The sequence below is a fragment of the Artemia sp. Qi Xiang Cuo genome, chromosome 5 (genome assembly GCF_049724085.1).
Source record: "Artemia sp. Qi Xiang Cuo chromosome 5, ASM4972408v1, whole genome shotgun sequence".
NCBI classification, from domain to species: domain Eukaryota; kingdom Metazoa; phylum Arthropoda; class Branchiopoda; order Anostraca; family Artemiidae; genus Artemia; species Artemia sp. Qi Xiang Cuo.
In genome coordinates, this window is record NC_142798.1 from 19,246,449 (window position 1) to 19,270,303 (window position 23,855).

The 23,855-nt window shown below is 36.4% G+C and overlaps 1 protein-coding gene across 2 annotated transcripts in view; it reads right to left on the bottom strand.

Annotated features, from left to right (window-relative positions):
* LOC148951920 (uncharacterized) overlaps positions 1-23,855 on the bottom strand; it is a 120,174-nt gene that overhangs the window by 43,342 nt on the left and 52,977 nt on the right. For both annotated transcript variants that reach the window (XM_089089396.1, XM_089089395.1), the window contains exons 4-5: positions 22,744-22,812; positions 16,265-16,472 (exon numbers count right to left, since the gene is read on the bottom strand). In XM_089089396.1, the coding sequence (XP_088945522.1) occupies positions 16,265-16,472; positions 22,744-22,812 (277 nt within the window). The remainder of the gene's footprint in view (positions 1-16,264; positions 16,473-22,743; positions 22,813-23,855) is intronic.

A 23,855-nucleotide genomic window follows, 5' to 3' on the forward strand; every position in this document is an offset into this window, starting at 1 on the left:
TGTATGAAACTGCCCCCAATTTTTGAATAACGTAATCATAGGTGACGAATCCTGAAGTAAAAACGACACTCATTGTCTTTTTTTACTTCAAACGCATCGTCCACTATGAATTTGTTCCTCTTGGACAAACCGTCAACATCAAGTTTTTAAGTGAAACATAAAAACGAGACTCAAACGAGACTCAAGAGACTCAAACGAAGTGTCAATCAGGTCCGACAAGACAGCTCAGCCGACTGGAAGTTTCAACACGAAAACACCCCTGCTCACACCGCCTTTCTCGTGAACCGCTATCAGACCAAGACCGGCACCCCAACGCTTCCACAGCCGCCCTACAGCCCAGATGTGGCATCCCCGGACTTTTTTGTGTTTCCTCGCCTGAAAAGGCCGATGAAAGGCGAGCATTTTGAGGCGAAAGAGGGGATCCAAGCAGCATGCACAGTGGATCTCACGGCTATTCCGGAGAATGCATACCGTGACGCCTTCAATGTATGGAAATCGCGCTGGCAGCGCTGCACTGACGCAAAAGGAGCACAAATTGAAACTTTTTAAAGAATTGTGACGATTGGCTCAATAAATGTTTTTAAATCGGTTCAGTTCTATTACTTTCCGGACAAACTTTGTATATATATATATATATATATATATATATATATATATATATATATATATATATATATATATATATATATATATATATATATATATATATATATATATATATATATATGAATTAGCGATGGGAATAACATATTTCTCAAGGTACCATGGAGACACTACATTAGCATTTAATTTTTTTCTTCTTCTTTTTGACAACATAGAAATTCCATGACAGTTGAATGACCGCTCAATGTATGTCATTTTTTTCGAATTATTAATACGGACGGTTGCTCATGCAAAACACGATTATTTTTCAAAAATCCTAAATACGACAAGTTCCGCAACAATATACCGGATCATTTAACCCTTAATACAAAAGTTCAAACTAAAGATTAGAAGCTTGAATAATTAATTTATCAAAACATGTGAGCAAAAAATAATAAAGCACCATTTTAATGATTCAATGTTTGATCAAATTCCATAATTCTACAGTCATAGGGGTGAGTAGAGTAAATGTTTGGGAGTTTGAACCTCCCCCCCTCCAGTATAGAAAAACCTATACCGTAATTCATTTATTAGTGGGGTTTCAGAAACTAGAACGGGCTACATGTGGAGGTCTTTGAGGTGGATTCATTCCAGACCGCTGATGTACCCATTTTTATTATAACAGGGCTTTTCTAGGTGTAGCTTTAAGAATGAAAAAAAAAAATTACGATTTAGGGTAGATTGCTGATTCACTCTAACAGCTTTCAGTCTAAGCTACCTGGAAGTCATAATAACGGTCAAAGTAGGAGCGAGCTTATCGATGCTTTGGATAATTGAAGTTTGGATCTTCAAACTCAAGAGCGTAGTCAAATTATGAGAGAGGTTATTGAAGCTTTTCATAATTAGAGCTCAATTACTGAAAATCAAGACAATGGTCAAAGTTTTGAAAAAGAGAGCTTATCGTAGCTTTGTAGGAGTGAAATTCGACTACTAGAAGTAGAGAACAAGGCCGTATCCAGGGGGGGGGGGCACCCAGTTTGAACCCTCCCCCCCCGAAATGTTTTTTTGACTCGTAAAAACGTAACAAAAATAAACGTAAACAAATTTTGTATGCGTTTTTTTAGGTTTTTATGTACCCCCCCCCAAAAAAAAAATAGTAACACCCTCCCCCCCCCGAACAAAAATCCTGGATGCGCTTCTGGTAGAGAAGGTCGTAAAAGTAGGAGAGACCTTATCAAAGCTTCGCCTAATTGAAGCTCGATTCATAAAAGTCAAGATGGTAGCTAAAGTAGAAGAGAGCTAATCGAACCTTTGTGTAGGCGAAGCTCGACTCCTGGAAGTTGAAAAGGTAGCCAAAGTAGAAGAGAGCTTAACGAAGCTTTCCATAATTAGAGCTCAATTACTGGAAGTCAAAATACCGGTTAAAGTATTATAGAAGATAGCTCATCGTAGCTTTGTGTAAGTGAAGCTCGAACGCTAAAGGTTGAGAATAGTAGGATAGGCCTTTATCCAAGCTTTTGCGTAATTGAAGCTCAACTATTAGAAGTCAAGATGGTATTTAAATTAGAATATAGGTTATCAAAGCCTTGTGTAGGTGAAGTCCTACCACTGAAAGTTGAGAAGGTAGTCAAAGTAGTAGAGCTTATCGAATTTTATCGTAATATAGGTTTTGTTCCCGCTGCAATGGAATTATGTGTCTTCTATCAAGTTCCTGGGGTCATAAGTTATGAAGTGTCATAGTATTTGTTCCATGTTGAGTGAGCGCTTAAAAGTTAAAGTTGTTAGTAGTTGTAAGTAGTTATTAGTTGTAAGGTTGTAAGTGCGTAACTTTGTCAGTGACCCTTCCGATTTAATCTTCCTCTTTTGTGCATAATCCTCTTAGTGCGTTATTATTATGTACAGAGGGTAAAAATAAACTATTATTATTATTATTACTAAAGCCGAAAAGGTAGTTTAAGTAGGAGAGAGCTTACAGAAGCTTTGCATAATTAAAGCTCGACTATCCAAAGTTGAGATGTTGATCAAAGCAGAAAATAGCTGATCAAAGCTTTGTATAGCTACAGTCCGACTAAAGTCGAGATGGTGGTCAAAGTAGAAGAAAGCTTATTGAAGCTTTGTATAACTATAGTTAGACCCCGGCGGCGCGCCGATGAGGGAAGACCGGCGGCGGCGGGGCAAAAAACAGCACGCGGCGGCGTGCCGCCGGTAAGACGCCGGCGGGGCGCCGCCGGTAAGATGTCGGCGGCGCGCCGCCGGCACGATCAATTTTGACCGCAAACATTAATGTTTTCATCAGTCTTTCTCCAATCACAGCTTAAATTTACAACAGATTCGAGCCTATTCATGAGTTCAAAAATTCACAAGTCGCTGGCTGGAAACTGGTCTTCTTCGTTAGTCATCAAGAGAAGTAGAAATATGGTAGAAACAAAATGGCTGTGGCGTTTCAGAACCCTTGCATAATACGAGTAGTTGAAGTATCTATTGGATATGTTTTCTTAATATGAATAATTATCAAAATTAGTAGTTTTTTTTCATCGAGCATTACTGCATATAAAACTTCAAATACCGTATCACAAAATTCGTCAGTTATCTGTGTAAAAACTTTGAATATAACTTTGAACTTAGAAGCTTAATTTTTTCATAATGCCCTTTGCCTATATCTGTTTTGTCACATTTAAAACAGTTGAAATGGGCGACTTTGATATTGATTTTTTTTTTTTTGTTTTTTTTTGGTGTTTTGGATTACAAAGAAGCCTTCTTGTATTAAAAACTGTTTTTTAATTACAATTTAAAAAAAAAATACATTTTAAAGTTTTTTTTTTTGGCTTTTTTATAGAATATATGTCATGTAAGCTAAGGCTGAACTACTGCTTTTTTATGGATATTGGCTGCTCTTTTGGATATTAGTAATTTTTTCTTTTGGGGATTCATTCCAAATTATACACTGATAAATACCTAATATCAGTCAAATTATAAACTGTATCTAAAAGGAGTAAATTCATCAAATTGAAAAATACATGATGAACACTTCACATGAGAACACTTCAATTACAATGACACAAAAAACACTTAATAGTTTATTCGCTATGAAGAAAAATGAAGTGCCAGCTTATGTAGAAAATTTCTTATGTAAAAAAAGAAAAGCTCATCCGTTTTAAGTGCAATTGAATGAAATGATATGCAGACTGAAGTAGCTCCAGGGAGATATTGAAATTTTCATCCTATTTCGTCACTTTTAATCCAAGCAAAATGTTAGGACACTTAGTATCAGTTATTGAGTTTAAGCTTTGATTTCCAAATGCTCACAAGAATTACCAAATTTAAGAAAGTCACAACAATAAGTCACCTGTGGTCAAAATACTCAGACTCCTCTTAGATTCCCACCCAGGCTCAAAGCTTCTGCTATGGTCATTTCCATGGAAATCTCCAAAGAGTTTCTTTTTAAAATAGCTTTCAAGCGTAGTTAGGGGTATTTAGACTTTTTTGCTTTTCTTCGAAGCTTTGAAAAAAGTGTTATAATATTCCAAATGTTAAATTTGTGCATATTTTTGGTAATCATTTGTGGGGTGATCGAATTTTCTAAACCACTGTAGATACTTAAGTACGTTGCAACATCTAGTACCCCGAGGTCACAAGCCTGTTAAAGACTCCTCCTTGAACCTCCCAAATTGAAAGCTTTCATTATGACCTGGCCTTTTAATGTAACTTGGGCACTGGACCAAGGGCGCCATTGTCACTCGAGCACAACGTTAGGTGGGGTTGTCGATATCGCTTTCGTCACACCAATTCGTTTTAATGTGAATCTACCTGGTACATATGAATGAATGTTTTCAAAGTAAACCCGTTTCATCAATAAGAAAAAAACGGGTTGGACGCATATGTCCCTTTCCCTTTGGACGATAAAACCATGCAAGTGCTGCATCAAGTATAACTCACGAAAATCTTGTTAATTTTGTCAATTTTTCAGCTTTTGGGCATTCCTGCTTTCAATAAAAAAAATCAAGGTACTATTACTTAAATATAATAACTCCCTATACCCCCTCTGGATACCATCTTGATAGGATGCCGTCTCTGCTTTAAATAAAAAAAATAAACTTATTGGCACTTCTGCTTTAAAAAAAATCGATGTCTTATAATTTAAATATGATATCTCAATACCCCCCCCCCTCTGGATACCACCTTGATAGGATGCCGTCTCTGCTTTAAATTAAAAAAAAATGAACTTTTTGGGATCCCTGCTTTCAATAAACAAAATTTCGAGCTATTATCATTTAAATATAATACCTCCCTACCCCCCCCCCCTCTCTGGATACCACCTTGATAGGATACCGTCTCAGCTTTCACTAGAAAAATAACTTACTGAATAATTAACAAGGTCACTGTTTGTAATTAACAATAATTAACATATGGTTCAAACAAACACGCAAAATAACGTTAAACAGCTTAGTGTTACTTGAAAAAAAAATGGGGGTATGAGTGAGGTGTACAAAGAAAACTACAATAATGTCAAAATTATTCAGATATACCTCAAATTATTGGAAAAATGAGTGATAGATTCGCCATGGCATTCCATAAGATCCAAAGAATCGAATTAAAAGGGAGCACACACAAAAGCCAAATAAGGCCAGTAGCCTATGAGAAATCGCAAAATACCCAAGACAATGAACATGTCCTAATTGGGGGCCCTGGGTCTATCAAAATATTTCAATGGTTTCCCAGGGAATTTGATATCATTTTCTTCTGTCTGAAAATGAAATGAAAAAAATAATTATCTTTTTGGCATCCCTGCTTTCAATAAAAATTTTTTAGGTATTATCATTTAAAAATGATAGCCCCCTATCCCCCTCCACTATAGGCAATAATTTACAATTTATTTTTGAATCATATTTTTGGGGTAACTTCCGGTTCAATCTTTAATTCCCCAACCTTGTACATAGCTTAGTATATAGCTAAATTTTGTCTCAACCGAAGGCTGTTTTTTTTTGGGGGGGGGGGTAAAAATGCGCCAGAAAGAAGATTTTATTTTCTATCAGGCGTTCAATAATTGAGTATTAAACATTAAGAAAATCATATCTAAAAACAGCCAAAAAAAAATCTGCAAACTTACAATTCAGCTGTAGAAACAATCTGTCGGCTGTTAATTTCAAAATCCAACAAAAGGCTGAAGCTGTATAGTAGTGAATGCGTTCTATAATTCTATTCATCTTGAAAATAAAATTCTTGACTACGAATGATGTAAGAAATAGCGATTGGGAAACTACATTCGAAATGATTTAAACTCATTTCATAAAAACGATACTTTTTTTGTCAGCATATGAAGAACTGTGTATATTGCAAGATTTGCAATAGAATATTGCATCTATCTGGTTTTATGCAAAGTAACAAAAAGAAACTAAAATTAATGAACAAAATAGTAGTGAAGACTTATGGTATACACAGTAATATTGGCTGTGCAAGTCACTGGTGATAAATCACTAGGGGTGGCATCGTGACTGCGGGCTTTTCGGGGATTGGGGGAACCAATTTTTTTTTTGGGGTGACGCATAGATTTTCGGGGAAATACCCGAAAATTCGGGGATAGTGCAAGCTCTGCTTGATTTCTACCCAGGAAAATCGAAATACTAAACCACACGAGAAGGAAAAACTCCGACTTTACGGTTGACGCAATAAAGAATTGCCGTAAAAATAATTTAAAGTCGACCGAACGCCGCTGCCTCTGCCGGCGGCGGCATGCCTGCGGCGTGCCGGCGGCAGTTCGACGCTTCGGCGGTGTTCGACCGGGCCTCTCGTCGGCGTCGATCCGCCGGCGCGGCGCCGGGGTCTAACTATAGTCCGACTACTCAAAGTAGATATAGTGGTCAAAGTAGAAGAAAGCTTATTGAAGCTTTGTATAACTATAGTCCGACTACTCAAAGTTGAAATGGTGGTCAAAGTTGAAGAAAGCCTATTGAAGCTTTGCACTATTGAAGCTCGAATATTAATAGTCGAAATGGTGATCAAGGTAGAAGAGAACTTATCAAAGCTTTATACAAGTGAAGTTCGTTTATCCAAAGTTGAATTTCGTTTACTCGATACTGTTCGAAGCAATAGAAAGCTCGCTGAAGCTTTGTATAATGGACTGAATTGTTTCTATAGAATTATCTACAAAAAAAAAATTTAAAGGGGAGATATAAATAAAATGAGGGACAATACAGGTCAAATCCTATTTACAACAGTTTAATTAAAACAGGCCAGAATCTTTAATTATTTGAATAATGAAGAAAAAAATTGTATAGCTACTCAAAACTAGTTTGAACATCATAATTAAATGTCAAAATGAAGTAAATTTGCGAAAAATCAACGTGCTTCGGCTCAAGAGAATTAAAATACCTTTGATTTGTATCTAATTTTAATCAATTTGATCTAGGTTATACGGAAGATTTATATACAAGAAGATTGTTTCACTTTGCTAGAATCTCATAATAGAAGACAATTCACAGACGATAGTACATAGCAGTTACCCTGTCTTATGTTTTCTTGTGTGAATTATCATACTGGACCTTATCAAGAACGGCAACTATAGTTTATGAAATGTAAGCTTCTTTCTTTTTTTTTTCTTTTTTTGCATTAATGAACTTAAGCTAGTTTTTGGTTTTTCCTTTACCTCCCCCCCCCCCCGTTGATAAAAAAGGTTTCCAGAAGTGAAGTCGAAACAAACGGATATTATTTGGACAAGAATTCTTTTGTTTTCAAAGTTCACTTTCTTATCAGAAGTTTTACCCATTTTTCTAAACAGCTTGGCAGTTCCCATACGTTCAAGGTATTTTTCGGCTGTCGATAGGATTTGGATAAATTTCTTAAGGTCTCTGTGAAGATCTATTACGAAAAACTGCCCACTGAAGAATTCCGCTTCTTATCCCTTCGTTGCTAGTCGTGCCACAACCAAGGTCACCTAGCTGCCGAGTGCACCAATAGCCCTCTCTGCTCCAGGTGTGGCGCATCTGACCACGTGTCCAAAAAGAACGATGCAGAAAAGTGTACTCGTGTTATGTTTTGCGTTTCCTGCAAGAAAGCGGGTCGTACCTGCTATAGCGTGAAGTGTCCGAAAAACCAGCAAAAGGCAACTCATTAACATGATGATTAACGAAATCCCTAACATTTGACTACTCTCTTGGAATATAAACGGAAATTTTTCCGACCGGTTTCTTGTGGTTGACCAGTGTGTGAATAAATATAATGTGATATGCCTGCAAGAACATTTCATCACAGAAGCTGGTCTAAACCTACTAAATCTCTGGCCGTCCTACTCTGTGCTCTCCGTGCCTGAAAAACGTTCTCCGCGAGGCCGTCCAAATCTGGCGGTATTGCCACGTTGGTTAGGAATCGTCTCGCGTGCGAAGTATACGATAACAGTGGCAATTTTCTTGCAACTAGATTATATAACCTGCTAGTTATAAATGTGCACCTTCCAACTGATTACCGTGACGACAAATCTCATAGTGCTTTTGCTATAAGTGCTGCCAAACTAGCCTGCTGCATTAAGAAGGCCGAGCGCAAGTCCCATCATTGCATAATCGTGGATGACTTTAACCGTGGGTAATTTAGAAGTTGGTATTAATTCCCAAAACAGCTGGTGTTGCATTCTAATAGGGATACGGGAGAACCACTTTACTATTCACCGGAAAAACCAGGACTTTTCGTATATCCACCAATCTGGTTCTACGTCCAACCTAAACCATATTGTTAGCTATTTATAAAATCTATTTATTATTCTTTCGTCCACCCATATTTTCTCTATTGCATTTCGGTTTGGGCATCTACCTTTTCGTCTTTTTTCGAATCTCCCCAAATACTTCAGAATGAAGCAATGAGGATTCTTTTTAACTTTAATTGCAGATCTACAGTTCGACACCATTATGGGACATCAGGAATTTTTCCTTTGGACCAAATTCATTTAATTTCTATCTCTAGTATTTGTCACGATTATCAATATAGTAATTTACCTGTAAATTTCTCCGGCATTTTTCAAACTAACTCTCAATTTCATAATTATCCTACTACGCATCGTTCAGACTTTTCGTGCGAAATTCGCCCGACATCGAGAGCGGGATTCAGCATCCGTCACACTGGCCCAAAAATCTGGAACTCAATTATAGCATCAGTTCGAGACTGCAGCAACAAGCGACATTTTCTAAGACTGGTGAAGAAATATCTTATGACAAGCTAAGCATTTTGTTTATTAGGTTTTTCTTTTTCGTTGTTGTAAAATTTAGTTAGGAAATGGCTGTGTATTTTCGTTGGCAATATTTTCAGCGCTAAAGTATGCCACCAGGCATGTGCGCTGTTTAGTGACATTTATTTATGTATGTGTTATAAATAAAAATATTCTACTCTACTCTAGTTGTTTGCCAGTACTTGAGGTTCGTGTCCTTCCGAATAGTTTCACATCGGATCATTTCCCAGTCCTATGTATTATCAGAGGGCCTACCTCGTTTTCCGATGCGAATAATACGTCGGCATTAACTCAGAGGTGGCATGAGGTTCCGGTTTGGCGTAAAATTGATAAAGAACAGTTTCAAGATTCTTGTGATCTTGTTCTGTTAAAAATTCGCGTACCGTTTGACCTAATTATGAAATTCTCACATCGTGATATAAGAGATGCGCAACTACGTATTAATATTTATTACGCCAAACTGACCCATGCTTTTCTATTTGCCGAATCTCAGTGAGTGCCCAAGTCTCGTGTCAAACAAGAAACTCAAGAAAAGGGATGGTCGTCTAAACCTTTGTTACAATTAGCATGCGACCGAGCTACCTTCTGGTACGGGATATGGAAAGAATGTGGTAGACTACGCTCAGGAGTAGTTAAAGAAATTAGACTTGCATCTAAGCAAAGGTTTGGGAAGGAACTTGCTCGTCACCGCGCGCAGTTGAAATCTCCGCTTCCTGAAAAATTAATTAAAAATCCTAATATGTTATGAAAAATGTATGATAGGAAGGAGTCAGCGGGTCCCGAGTCAGATAGCCCATCTTTAACATGGATAAACTATTACCTTGATGAGTTTTCAGCCCCAAAACAGGGTCTTAACATTTCTGCTCAAGAAAAGCTTTAATCCCTCCTCTCATCAATTCCAGATACAGATTTCCTAGTTGCCCAATCACAGGTGGCGTCCGTGATACGAAGGTTGAAAAACAAGAAGTCGGCTAGTATTGACCGTGTATCCACACTTCACCTTAGTCAGTGCAGCACGACTTTCATGGGACAACTAACCCTTCTCTTTCTGATGATATTTACCACTTGACTCGTACCATTGGCATTCATTACGCGGTCGCTTAGGCTTGTCCCGAAAATGAAAAAAGTACTTTGGGATGCTGCTTTGTTCAGACCAATCAAAGTGGCATCAACGCTTTGCAAAGCCTTTGAACTTATGGTCATTGATGAAATCCAGGAAAAATACTGGACTCCCCCTTCCCAGTTTGGGTTCCAGAAGGGTCTTGGTTGCGGCCACGCCAATTCTGCTTTGGCTTCAGTCTTGACTGACGATTCATGCCGTGCCTCCGACTCACTTCTCCATAACCAGCTCATTCTGGATATGGGAAAGAGAGGTGTACAGAAGGACATCCTACTACCCATTAAAAACATGTACGACCACCTACAGGCTCAACTCCTACTTCCTGGCCATGGTCGAGCCCTCACTGAATATATACCAGACGTGATGCTGTCCTACCGAGGGAATCCTGGAGTCCCAGTAAAAAATGGTGCTCGACAAGGATCAGTTGCATTTCTTTGTGCCTTTAATAACTGTAGTATTGAAACACAGTCTACTCTATTGAATCAAAGTTGTCTACCACATCGAGACAACATGCATAGCTCGTGGCATAGACGTTACAATGATAGCCTGTGCTGATGACATCCTGAACTCCAGCCGCACAGTCGCAGGTAGAGACCACCTTCTCAACAGTACAATCAAATTACAGTCGCATTGGCCTTGAATTTAACCCGCAGAAGTCGGAGATTCTTCTGTTCAACTGACGCCAGGAAGAGGTCTTGTCTGTGAGGCTGGGAGAACTGTCTGTAGCCCCTGTCGCAAAAATTATTTACCTTGGTTTATCAATTGGAAAGGATTTCAAAACTATCCGCTCCCTTTTTACTGATCATCTCCGTAAACGCCTGGCTTTTGCTTACAGTAGAGTAGTTTCATCTAAAATCCCTTTCAACCGTTTAATTCTGGCTCAACTGCATAACGCTGCATCCTATCCCCATTTCTAACACTTAAACCCATTTTGGAGAATTATTCCCGAGCCAGAGAAAAGAAGTGTGATATCTACATTTTTTATGTATGCGAAGTTCTTGTTGTGGCTCCTGCCGTGGACAGGAAATTCGAACCTTATTAAAAATTTTGAATTGCGGACCCGACGGCTGCTATAATTGAACAAATTAAGCGGTACACCGAGAAAGTTTCTTCCCACCCTTGGTACCGTCTGCTACGGCAGCGAATCTCGTCGGTTCTTTTTTGTTTCGTTTATACTCCGTCTGTGTTTTCCTTTTGTTGTAGTCGGGTTACAAATAAATAAAGATTTAATTAAAAATGGGGAAAGCCTTTCCTGTCTCAAATCTAGGAAATGGGAGTTTAATTTTATCGTCGGTTGCTTACTTGATTAAGTCAGCTGTAATTGCGTTAACATTGTAATTTTTGCAATTTTTAAATTGAATGATGTTTTAGTGTCTTTTCGTAAGAGTCCAATTTATTTGACGCTGGTTATTCTCAATCTTGGTGTCAATTTTTTTCAGATAATATATTCCGTAGGTTACTAATAATTTAACTGTTTATTCATTACCCATTCTTTTAAGCATTTAGTTTTATGTAATGAAGTAAAAAAATCCGTGATTGAATAATTTCTTTGTTTCTGATATTTATGCATATCGGAGTAAATGAACCATTTGTTGAGAGTGATCTGAATTCAAGACCAGTGGACGAAAGTGTCGTTTGATTGTTTTACCGTCCCTTGTCATATTTAGACTAGTTGCTGTATATTTTTAATTCATTGATGATTATTTGGTTTAAATTTTTACTAATTGCGGCTTGATGCAACGATACTCCTATTGCTTATGTTTATTCAGTACTTGGGAGTTTAAAAAGTAAAATTTCTTATGTACCTGCAGTGCAGTGTATAATTGAGTTTTTGTTTATCGTCTTTGTGATTTGTCTCATATATATATATTTTTTTTTTAATGATACTCCGTCTTTTGTACCTTTGTTTTGACGGGTAATAAATAAATAATAATAATAATAATTTTCATTTAATTTTAATCATAAATGAAAAGATAGTGTGGTCTAAGAAATTTCATGTCGTACAAGTCATATTTCCTCCCCATTCCAGTCTAAACCCAAAAATGGTGCTATCTTCTTTGGTAATACGTTTTCGTCGTAGTGTGGTTCAATCCTGCTTTCTATGGCTATAACGAGAGAAAGGTTGAAATGGCTAAGGCACATTCTGATGATGAAGGATGACAGATTGCCGAAGATTGGCCCTTTTGGCTAACCGTCAAGGGATAAACAGAAAGCAGGTCGTTTATGGTTGGGATGGGAGGATGTCGTAAAAAAAATAAGGGAAATAGGATTTCCTGCGAGGGAGTAAAGAGGGAGGCTTTGAATAGATTGGGATGCAGGAGGATCATGCGTAGCTGTGTTGGCCTCAGGCGATTTGATGCTGCGGTGAGTTGTTAGCAGTAGTAGTAGTAGCAGTATATTTTTTTCGTGGTATAAAAGCGGTTTTAGATTTCAAAATAAAACTCCATATGGTTTCATGATGAAACCGTCTTTTATAATGAGTCCAAATATATACAATTACACAATTCATTCAGTTGAAAATTACTCAAAAAATAACGAGCCTGAGAAAACTTGCCGAACTTTAAAAGAAAGGGCATACAACCCCATGAAGGAGGCTGAAATTGATGGAAATTACACCATGGAATTCATCACAAAAAACGACCCTGTTAAAGAGGTTTCAAGCCCCTATCCACGAAATTTCGAAAGATGTATTTCTTTGAGAGGGTTGATCGCGGTCACATATTTTTTATCTATTTGTCGTATCAAACCAGTAGTTCTGATATATCTGGGAAGGGATCATTTAAACGTGAAATAGAAAGTTCAAGCGCGCTTTTTAGGCAGCAAGAGATCAGACCAGAGTAAAATAGCATCCAATGCCATCTTGTGGCGAAAAACAGCGATGTTACTTCTCAGAGGGCCTAAATGCAGTCGAGTGAAAGTTATGAGATAGTTAAAAATATTAAAAAGCTATGTATCCAGCTTTCCAGTTTCAGAGGCAAAACTTACAGATTTAGAGAACCAAAAGATATAGAAAGACAGGGAGGCTAATAGATTCTTTTATAAGGAGAGGAGGTATTTAAGGCATCAAAAATGGATTTAATTAGTACCGAACAGAAATTATGCATGAAAAAAAAAGAAAATTTTTAAAAAGTGCTATTGAAATTTAAAACCATGCATCATTCTACAAATAAGGAGGCTGCTTGTACCCCCTAAACCCACCGCTCTTTACATTAAAGCTCGACTTATTCCTCCAGTACTTCAAAGACGAATGCTCTCAGTCAAGGGCAATGGCTTAAAAAGAACTTATCACAATGTTTCAAGAATGAAATGGCTTACTGGAGCGCATTTGATTTAAAAATAACTCTTTAGACTTTAAGATAGAAATTGAGGGTTTGGAGGAGTGATAGCTGTTCTCTCATATACAGAACAATTTCTGTTTGTTTAAGCTTCAGTATTTTCTTTACTTTCGTTTGAAAAAAACGTATTTTTTATTGAATGATCATTTAAAACTAATTCCAAAAGCATGTAACATAAATAATGACCCGACAAATGTTTAATAACTGTTAATTAATCAGCAACAGGAATAAATATTATTATGCATGACTTGGTCGTTTTGGTTGATTTGATTCAATTAGTGTGTGTTTGTTTATTTTTGCTTTTTTTTAATTCAGAAGAAACCTTGAACCATGTCCAAGAATTTCTTGAATATAATACCATATAGAATACTTTTCCTTGTATTAAATAGGATGGATACCCACTTGTCGTCTTTATATTCATTTCTTTGTGGTTTTTTAACCTTTTGAAGTGAACTCTACAAGAAGAGAAAAGACACTGAATCAAAAAACCAGCCAGAATAAATGAAGGACAATTCACCTATTGGATTGGACAAATATTCTTTGCTTAGCAATAGATTTTGCCTGCCTGCAACCTCGATTTTCATTAGATATGCGGACAGGTTGTCTTAAATTAGACTAAGGAAAATGTTGATTGAATCTTTTAATATTAAGTTATTATAAATTGGGCTTAAGCAAATATCTGTATCTCTGTTTATAGTATATCTGTTTATCTCTGTTTTTCTTTTATTTGTTTGATACGTTTTCTGTACCCCCCCCCCCAATGAAAAATGCCCCCAAACAAAATCCTAAATAGTCCTACGCCCTTACGCTAGCCAGATTGGATTTTTAACTGAATGGAGTCACAAAGGTGAATAATAAAAAATAATGACAATGAGAAAAAAATAAGCAATAAAAAACATCAATTCTTTTATCATCAAACAGCAAAATTTTTAATTTTATGTAATCCTTAAATGGAAATGTAAAGAAAACTAACCCACTGACGGGGTGGATTGACTGCCAAATCGTTGCACAATATTGAAGATGAGGTTTCAGAAGTCCGTTGTGACGAAGGTTTTTATTGTTGAATTGTGTTTCAGTTTCATGATAGTGCCAAGATTGCGAGAGAGCTTCAAATCCACAGCCTGGATGTGGTGTAAAAAGGAGAGGTTTTCGTCCAGAAGTACACCTAGATCCCTGACAAAACCAGTTCTGGTCGCCTAATCGTTCGTCTAGAAGTAGTAATTCCAGTTATTTATGGATGAACAGTTCCGATCGTCGAAAAGAAGAGAACACGCGATTTGTCAACATTAATTACCGGGCGATTTACATCCATCTATATGTAAGTTTCCTCCAAGGTGACTTGAGTATACTCTGGAATGCTGACATTCTAGGATCACAGCAGGTCATTGTAGTGTCATCTGCGAATGTCACCAGTTCATCAGAGTCACTGTCATCATTGGAAGTGTCTTCACCACAGCATAGTTTGCAGCACCTTGAAGTCCTGAATTTTGGGTTTAGGACATACTTAGGTCATTCACGTTAACTAAAAACAACAGTGGACCTAGGATCAATCCCTGCGGCACTCCGAAGTTAACCACGATATCGTTCAACGGATCTTCTCCTATGTAAATACACCAATTTTTAAGACTGGAAACATTCCAATGCCTTTCCTCCAGCTCCGATGTAATTTAATTTACTTAGTAAAATTCGATGATCCATACAGTCAACCGCATTTTTAATGTTAAGCAAGATAGCAGCTGGCACGAGTCCCAGGTCAAGTGCTTTGTTCACAAATAAGCTCAGTGACGTCAGCGCATCTTCTGTTCTATGTCATGGTCTGAATTCGAACTGCCGTTGGTTTAGGAATCCCTTCGCTTCGAGAAAAGAGTAAAGTTGGTTCTTCATAGGCTTTTCAAAAACACTGAGATAATTGAGATGCGTTGAAGCTTGGACTGGTTATCTTGAGGGCCCCCGTCAAATCATGAAGCCCCTTTTTTATCTAGCCTCTATTAATATAGTTAAAACTGTTAATATATTTATGTAGCCACATATCATACTTCCAGACGATGAGGCATTCGTCCCTAATCAAATATACAGAAAATTAGAATTGATTAATGAAAAATAAATGGCTTCCAAGATGGAACAAGCTTTTCAAATCTAAGTAAAATGGACATAAAAACTCAAAACTAGCGGAAATTATCTTTTTTATGACGAGGATACCACACCGCTCCTCTCAATCCCCCACTCTTTTATCGGAGTATTGATTTGTGCTTTCATTAAAGAATTCTAAAACAAAACGTATAGCCAGTTTCTAAATGCATGTGGTATATTTTTCAGATTACTTTTAAAAGCATTTGAACCATTCAAACTTGAAACCACCTCTCTAGACATCTCAAACATGTTGAATTTGATGGTATATCTTTTATTATCATCACATACGGGGATGTTTTCCGCCTTTCTTTAAAATTATTCATGTTTTCTTTAGCTAATTACTCCCGACGGACGAATTGAAATTGAATAAATTTGGTCATTCCTCAAAAAATAAAAGAAATTGAGGAAGTAAAATATCGGCACTTTGCGCCACTATCTTACTGACTAAATTTTTTTTACCGACTCGGTAGAAATATTGGGATGTCGCCCACCCTCCCCCATACGTGACACTCCTTGGCATATATTTTGTATCATGATATTAGCTTCATAACATAATAGCCAAAAAACTAGCTTCGCCGGCTTTTTCCTGGCTCCCTCCACTCACTTAGGCCTTCAGGCCTTGAGTTCACAGTCACTCCGCTCAGGCTGTCCGCTTTAAATCAGGACTTCCTTTAGTCAAATTTCCAGATTTTTTTTTCTTCCGTTGAAAATCTTATCGATTTATTTTAATTCTGAATTACTTTCTTGGTTCCAAGGAGGCTAAAAATCTGGCAAAGTTTTCTAACAGTTGAGTAAAGTCAAATGGTGCTGACGACAAACCCTCCATAACCTCCCTCCCAGAAACTGCCTGCATATGCTATTGATAACCAACAAAGTATTTCTTACCATTATAGGAGACACAAGCATACTGGCTACAAGAATAACTGAGCTATTTTCCACAAGACCCGTTGCTGCTAGAAGACCTGCACAGAGAAGAAAAACTGAATAGTCGAAGTTGATAGTCCCCGCCATTCGAGAACCGTCAACAACTTGTTGCACAGCAAAACGTGATTTCAATGTCTTCAAAAAATCTGATGGTTCACTCTCTTGTTTTCTAAGTAAAATGTGATAAGATTAAAAAGGATAAGGTTTAGTGAGGGAGTATGAACAATAACATGCTACCGATATCAAGATCTTCAATGAAGAAACATTTTGTAATATTTTACTGCAAAAACGGAAGCTTGAAAACAGTATACCAAGAAAGTAAAAAAGTAAAGAAAGTAAATTATTATACCAAGAAAGTAAAAACCACAATAAAAGTAAAAATAAAGTAAAATCATACTGACAAATCACTATTGATACACTTCAAAACATACAATACAGTGTTAAACCTGATATACGATATAGTATTACAGATGGTTTGGCTTTTTACTTGATAAGAAATCAAAAGCCATTGAAGATACTACCGTATGTAAAAAGGATGAAGTCTATTAGCTTTTTCAATTAAAAATATAAAAAGTTTATTCTTAAATGAAAGTAAAGAGCGACTACAAAAATTGAACAAACAGAAAATACCCTAAACATGAGGACGACTGCTCCCCCTCTCCAAAAGCCCGCACTTTTTATGCTAAATTGTAACTGAATATTACAATAAGAACAGAGTTTAACAACAGTACATTGAATTGAATTTTAAAGTGATTAGGGGTGAACACACCACCAAGAGACAGCAATGCCTCTGAAACTGGAAGGTTATTTATATAGTTTTTCAAAAGTCGTAAGCAAATTCTAAATATCATAACTTTTGCTTGATGGCATTTCGGCCCAATTGGGCCAAAATGACAGATATTGGCAGTTTTCTGTGGCCCTACCTCTTTTGTTATTTATAACAAGAACCACAAACTTAAATTTCTGTTCGGATACAATCTCTTTCAATATCCAGAGACTAATGATTCAACATGGCAGCATTGTAGAAACTAAAAACGCATCCATTTGTCCTTCCCGGGAAAACTACAGAATTGCGTATGTTTGAATGCAGGGCCTTGACAGCTTAGTAATACGGTTCTAGGGCGTTTGCAATTTAGTGGTAGAATTTTTTGGAAAATTACCCTCCTTTTTGGGATCGTTTCCCCCTTCACCTAAAATTATACAAACTGTTTTACCCTATAAACTTTTGGTGGGCAACTTTAGACTTAATATATATTACATATTTGGGATCAACATTAAAAATTAAAATTTTATTTATAGTGCAATCGAACTTTCATTTTTACAGTTTCGGTTTCTATTAACAAAGGTTATTTTTTACTTTACCATGAACGGATTGACAATGATGAATACTAGTCTTAATCTTCACAAGCCTGTCGATAAATCATAAGGATCACCTTACAAATTTTTATAAGAAGTGTTTTTCAAATTCTCGTATTGGAATTTTCCAACCCCACATCGCCCGGGTCAAAATGTGACCTATCTTTTAAACTTAATGTCATTTTTCCCATGAAAGCAATGTGTAATTTGGCTCATTGTGGCAATGTCTTAAGCTTGGCAATTTATTTTGATTGTAAAAATTAGTGATAGAAAATAGCTGAATGTGGTAACATCATTGATAAACAGTACGAATATCAATAGCTCAATGTGGATACATCATTGATAAGCGAAAATATATACGACAGCTTAAATTTGACAGAACATAACAAACGATGCAGAATGTTTATATGTTAATAGTTGTTTTTTAAGTGTTATTAGTTGTTACGATACAAAATATGTAGGAGATACTATTAGTCATTTTTAAGGCCAAAAATCATATCCTTAAAACCTACTTATATGGTTGATAATAGTTACGATATCAACTAGGCTTGCAAACACAAGGCTTCATAATCTAGGGGCAGTTTTGGTAATTCCACAATTGTGACAAGAAGAATAAGAGCCACCTTATCTGGTATATATCTATCAGTGACTTAGTAAATGATGACTTTGTGGTAGCAGAGTGGATTGATCTACTTGGCAACACGGTGCCGAGGAATCGATCCCCGCAGCAAGTGGGGGGCTAATTTTCCCTATATTAAAAAAAAGCATTATGGTCTTATCCCAAGGCTACAGTTTCGCACCCTTAGTGCTATTTTAGGGATAGCCTAAAATTAATAATTAAATAATAGAAAGATTCAACTGGCTAGGCTGAAGAATGTTGTGAGGACAAATCGATCTCTTGATGTCTGAACTCAAATTTAGTCTTCTGCATATACAAAATAAAGAAAAAAAATGAAAGAGAATGTAAAAGGAAATAAAACAAGCATTCAAGTATAAAAACTTGAATTACTTTACAATACCCTATAGTTCTTATTTAAAAATTGTAGCTGGCAAGCCTTAAGCAACATTCTCACCATTAATATGTGTTTGGCGATCCGACATCTTAGCTCATTCGCTTCATTAATATAAAAGCAAAAGAAGAAATGTCTGGTTTCGAGCCTTTAGGGCAGTATCTATCATCTTTCACTTCAGGGTTGCCACACTTACGACACTTGCCACACAGATTAATTCTTAGTCTTCAGTTTCCTCAGCATCATCACTTGTTGTATTACTTTCCTCGCTAATTCGTATAACATGATAAATTGTATGTTTAAACGAATCAACGAAAGAACTTCATGTAATTACATGCTCTAAAGTTTCAAATTCTAGAAAATTCGCTCTTATTGAAAATCATCAGGAAATAAGCAGGACTCACCCAAACTGATGTGAGAGTGTCACTGATGGCCTCTACGGCCAGTTTCGTAAATCAGCTTCAAAACCTGTTGGTTTATACCTGATCCTGACTCTCAATGGAAAGCAATGGGACTGATTCTGGCGCTTTGCCAGAATGTTGCAATGCTTGGAAAGCAAATTTATGCAGCAGTCAAAACGAACTTGACAAGTTGTAGTTTATACTATACTTTCAATGATAGATTGGCTTTATATTGCCAATCCATCATGATGGATGGATTGACTCTAATACTCAAAATTCTCTTGGCTAAAAATTTTCCCAACCTTTTCAAATCCCATAACCCTTAAAAAATACTTTCATGATGGAGTACCCTCTCCCACGTAGTACTATTCCCAATTTTAGTAAATACTGAGCTTTCAAGACATAAATTAAACATAAAACATATATGAAAACTGAGTTTTTTCATAATGTCAGAAAACAATATAAGATCTAATTTGAATTCTTTCTTCAACAACAATAAAGACAAAACCATTTTGTAAGTTATTCCTATAAGTCAGAAAATAAAACTAAATATAACTTGGATACATTTTTGTATACATAATTTCAAAGAAACAGAGCATTTTGAATTGTTTTTTCAATCTATCATGAACATTTATGAACAGAAAATTCAATACATTTCAATAAGATCGTTGAGCTTTGATATTCGAGCTGAGCTTTTTAAGATCTGGACCAAACGATGGAAGATAGACCCTAAAATTTTAAGCTGCATCAAGTTTATTTCTATGTTTCTTCTTGACAAATGCATGAGACGAAAATGCCCTTTCAACAAGTACTGACCTTTGGAAAGGCAACAGGCAATTCAGGGCTTTAGCACCAAGGCCTTTATATTCTTCTCTTGCTCGTGCCCCGAACTAGGTAAGATTCGCTTGTTTAAACTTGTTTAAACTTTGAATGCAGAGAAGAATCTGTTGAAAATCTTAATTTACAGCCTGAGATTGAGATTGACAAGTTGGTTTTGCTCAAGAAAGGTTTGACCAAAGGGGTTTGAAACCCTGTCCTCTTCAATATTTCGCTCCGGATATATTTTGAATAGAATTTAAAGGGATTTTAAGTGTGATATAATATCGCATTTTACTTCCTCTGGTATTTTGAGACTGTTCTCCATCAGGAAACAATGAAGTATCCCCGAAACTTCACACTGGTTCTTAATGAGGCAGGAATCCCAAAATTTTAATTTCTTTGTCAGGAACTCTATCTTGTCAGATACCTTGAAAATGTTTATGGAACTGTTCCTTTATTTCAAATTAACTTTAATAATTTTTGGAAAAAAATGTCATTTATGCACGCAAGCTGCTGAAGCCAGTTACAATCACGGGACTTGGAATCCGACCGAAAAGCTTGATCCTCGAAAAAGACTTGTGCTTCATTTCTCTATTCCAACAATCTTATCAGCACTTTTCCTCGAGATAATCATCGCACTTTTGTACGAAAAAGCAATGTTACATGTAGGCAATCCATGTTTTTTTTTACATAACTATTTAAATAATCTTGATTTTGTTGTTTTTCGCTTAATACAATTCCCAACTTTGACTGCTTGGTCAAGAATTTCTTTCAGTGAATAAGGAAGAGGTTTAAAAATTAGGCTTTGTCTATGAATAGCGCAATAGCTTCAGGAGACAGGTGGAGCTACGTCTTTCATCTGACCCCTCAAAACTTTGTAACATTGATTTACCACCATCAGCAGAAACATCACAACAATAATCCCACCCAATTTCATGTTGGTTGAAATAAATTTCAATTGCATTAAATATGTCGTTACTAGTACATCTTTCAGAGAGAGGATAACAAAGCAATAGGTGTTTCTCAAGGACATTGTTATTCAAATAGCTTGCAATGACGAGCAAAACTAATAAACTCGAAACATCAGTGTTTTCATCCACTTGAACGATAAAGAACGGGCTTTGCTTCAATATTTTTGCTAGCGTAGATTCAGTGTCATCTGTCACATCCCTAATTCTCCTAGAAATTGCAATGTCTGATAAACGGATTTCCCCATCTTTGTTGCATGTTCTTCACCCAACATTCATTTGATAGAACCTTTAATGCAATCACAAGTCAAACTTTCAGCAACTGCATAGTTTTTACCATGTTTGCCAATATGATAACTGATTCTGTATGATGCTTCCGCTGCATTTTCATAATCCTTGTTAGCAGATAAAAAAAAAATGAAAGTGATGTTGGGGTCTTTTGATAGTCTTTGGAAAAAAATTTAGTCTTTTTGTTTACAGAGAAGTTCACATAGAAGTTTCATACATCCATTTGATAAAATGTTTCCACGTATAACGTACAATGGTTTCTGACAGTCATTCATCAAACGTGAATGAGACTCCATCAAAAAACATCAATTACGCTGTGTAGATGATCAATGCCAACAGCCCAGATATCGATTCCGCCATTAATTATATATCTCGCGTACCCTCCTCCCCCCCCCCACACACACATAGGCTTTACGTACCTCCTATGGGTATGCGTAGCTCAGGTTTGGAACCACTGTTATAGTGCAAGAATTACTAACGGGTATGCATTCATAGATATAAAATTCACACAGTTATAACGTTCACAACGTCTAGCTTTCGCAACGTAACACGCATAACCTTCACAACAGTTATAACGTTCACACAGTTGTAGGAGCTCCAAGCAAATGACTCGGATATTCAGCATAATAATGTTGGGTGCCCCATCTAACTGTCAGTTACCACATCTGTATTCTTTTGCGTTATGCTTATTTGGCCATCCCTAATATGTGTTGAAAGCAAAAATGAGATGCATTCAATTAAGATTTTCTGTGCTTGCTCAAATCTTATTTGTGCCAATTTTTCAGGCCTAACGTGACCCTTTATATTCACATTAGAGAGAAAAATTAGTAAGACCCAAAAAGCAACAAAAGCTTATAAGATTTTTCTGGTGGTTACATCAAAATAATACAGTTCGTACCTTAAAAATTGACAAATTACTAATACATACGGTTACTCTGAATAGAGCTTAGATATTCGGCACTGTTTTATTTGCTGAGAAAAAGAGAGAAAATGAGAAAAAGAGAGAAAATGAGAAAAAAGAGAGAAAATGAGATGCGCTCAGTTAAGATCGTCTATGCTTACTCTAGCTTTAAACTCAGCTCGCATCTTTTAAGTTAAAATTTATAACACAGGTTTTATCGGTTCGGACCGCTTGAACCTTAAACGGAATTTTAGTGGTTCGAGCCCGATGTTCGGGCCGCTTCTAGATTCTCAAGCCTCGGGTTTCCAACACCTTTTTTCTAAGTAAATTAAAGCAAATTTTACGTAAATTAGCTTTTTCAGTAAATTAAAAAATATAACCAGATGTTCAAGAAATGAGTTCAGCATTGTTTGGACACAGTGGCTAATAAAAACGAAACAAATGAGTCAAATATTCGGCATAATTTGTCGGGTGACATTAAATTACAACCTGCCATATCTTTAATAGTTTGTAATTACACTGAACATGTTCAACCATCCCTACAATGTAATAAAAAAATAGACCTTTTAATCAAATAAACCTGTCTGTGTTTGTTCTAACACTTTTGCACCAAATTTCCTTGCTTTCCTCTATCTAATCACAGAAGGGAAAGGAAATAAGTACCAGAAATAATTAAAGTCTACAAGAGAATACTTACGTTTTCCTGTCGACAGCCTCTAAACATGCAGGTACTTGTGTTGACTCATAGAATAAACATGGAACAATTCTAGAAAGAAAATTAGCTATCAAAAATAACCGATATTTCTTAAAAAGGGAATAAAATATTTAAAACAAACCGATTTTTTTTCACAATTAGGAAGTTTGGAAAAAGATTCAGCAGACAATCGCGATAACGTTATAAATGTGTGTATGAGGGGGGGGGGGTAATTCTAGATGATATATAGGACTGAGCAATATAATGCAAAAAGAATGGGTAAGCAGTTGCGTCAATTCTCGTAAATTAAGGGGGGGGGGGGCAAAATGCATTTTTTTTTTAGTTTAGATGGGGGTAATTTTGTTGTTTATTTATTTATATTTTTTTTAGTTAAAATCCCAAAAATGCCATTTTCCAATAGAAATACTAAACGGTGTTTTCCAAAATCTAGGGAGGTTAAAAAAATTTGGTTTGGGGCAAGTGCACCCCCCCCCCCATTGACACCAGTGTGGGTAGATCTTTTTAGTTACTAATTTCTGGTTGCACTCTCGTCTCCCCTACCCCCCCCCCCCAAACGTCCATTTGAGGTCTCGAGAAACGATCTTTGAAAGTTTCAAGTTGATTCGACAGCCAAAGTCAAACATTCTAGCCTCTTTTCTATTATAAACACATTGGTCAACAATTGGTAATTTACATTTTTAATTAACTTTGTACCTGGCACTGTATGGGTCGTGTTTTCTCCAGAGGCTTATTTATTGGACTGTTTGACTATTTTGAGAAAGACGCTTATTTTTGAAATTTAATTTGAGTTACTTTAATTGTATCAAATCGACTTAAACTGAGTTATTAGCTTTTCAAGCAGTGAGAATTATTATTACGCCATAAGACCTCTGTCACTTCTCGCAGTTGCGAGATTTACAGATGCATCTCTCCACCCCCTAAAATATACTGTAACATGTAATACATCTAATCAATTATGGTTAGGTCACAGCGTAGTGACTACGCTCTACTCATGATAAAACTTGAGGCTGGGGGATATAATTAAGATAAAAAAAACTGAAAGATTGAATAATACGGCAAGAATACGATATCAATGTTAGTACGTGTTAATGTCG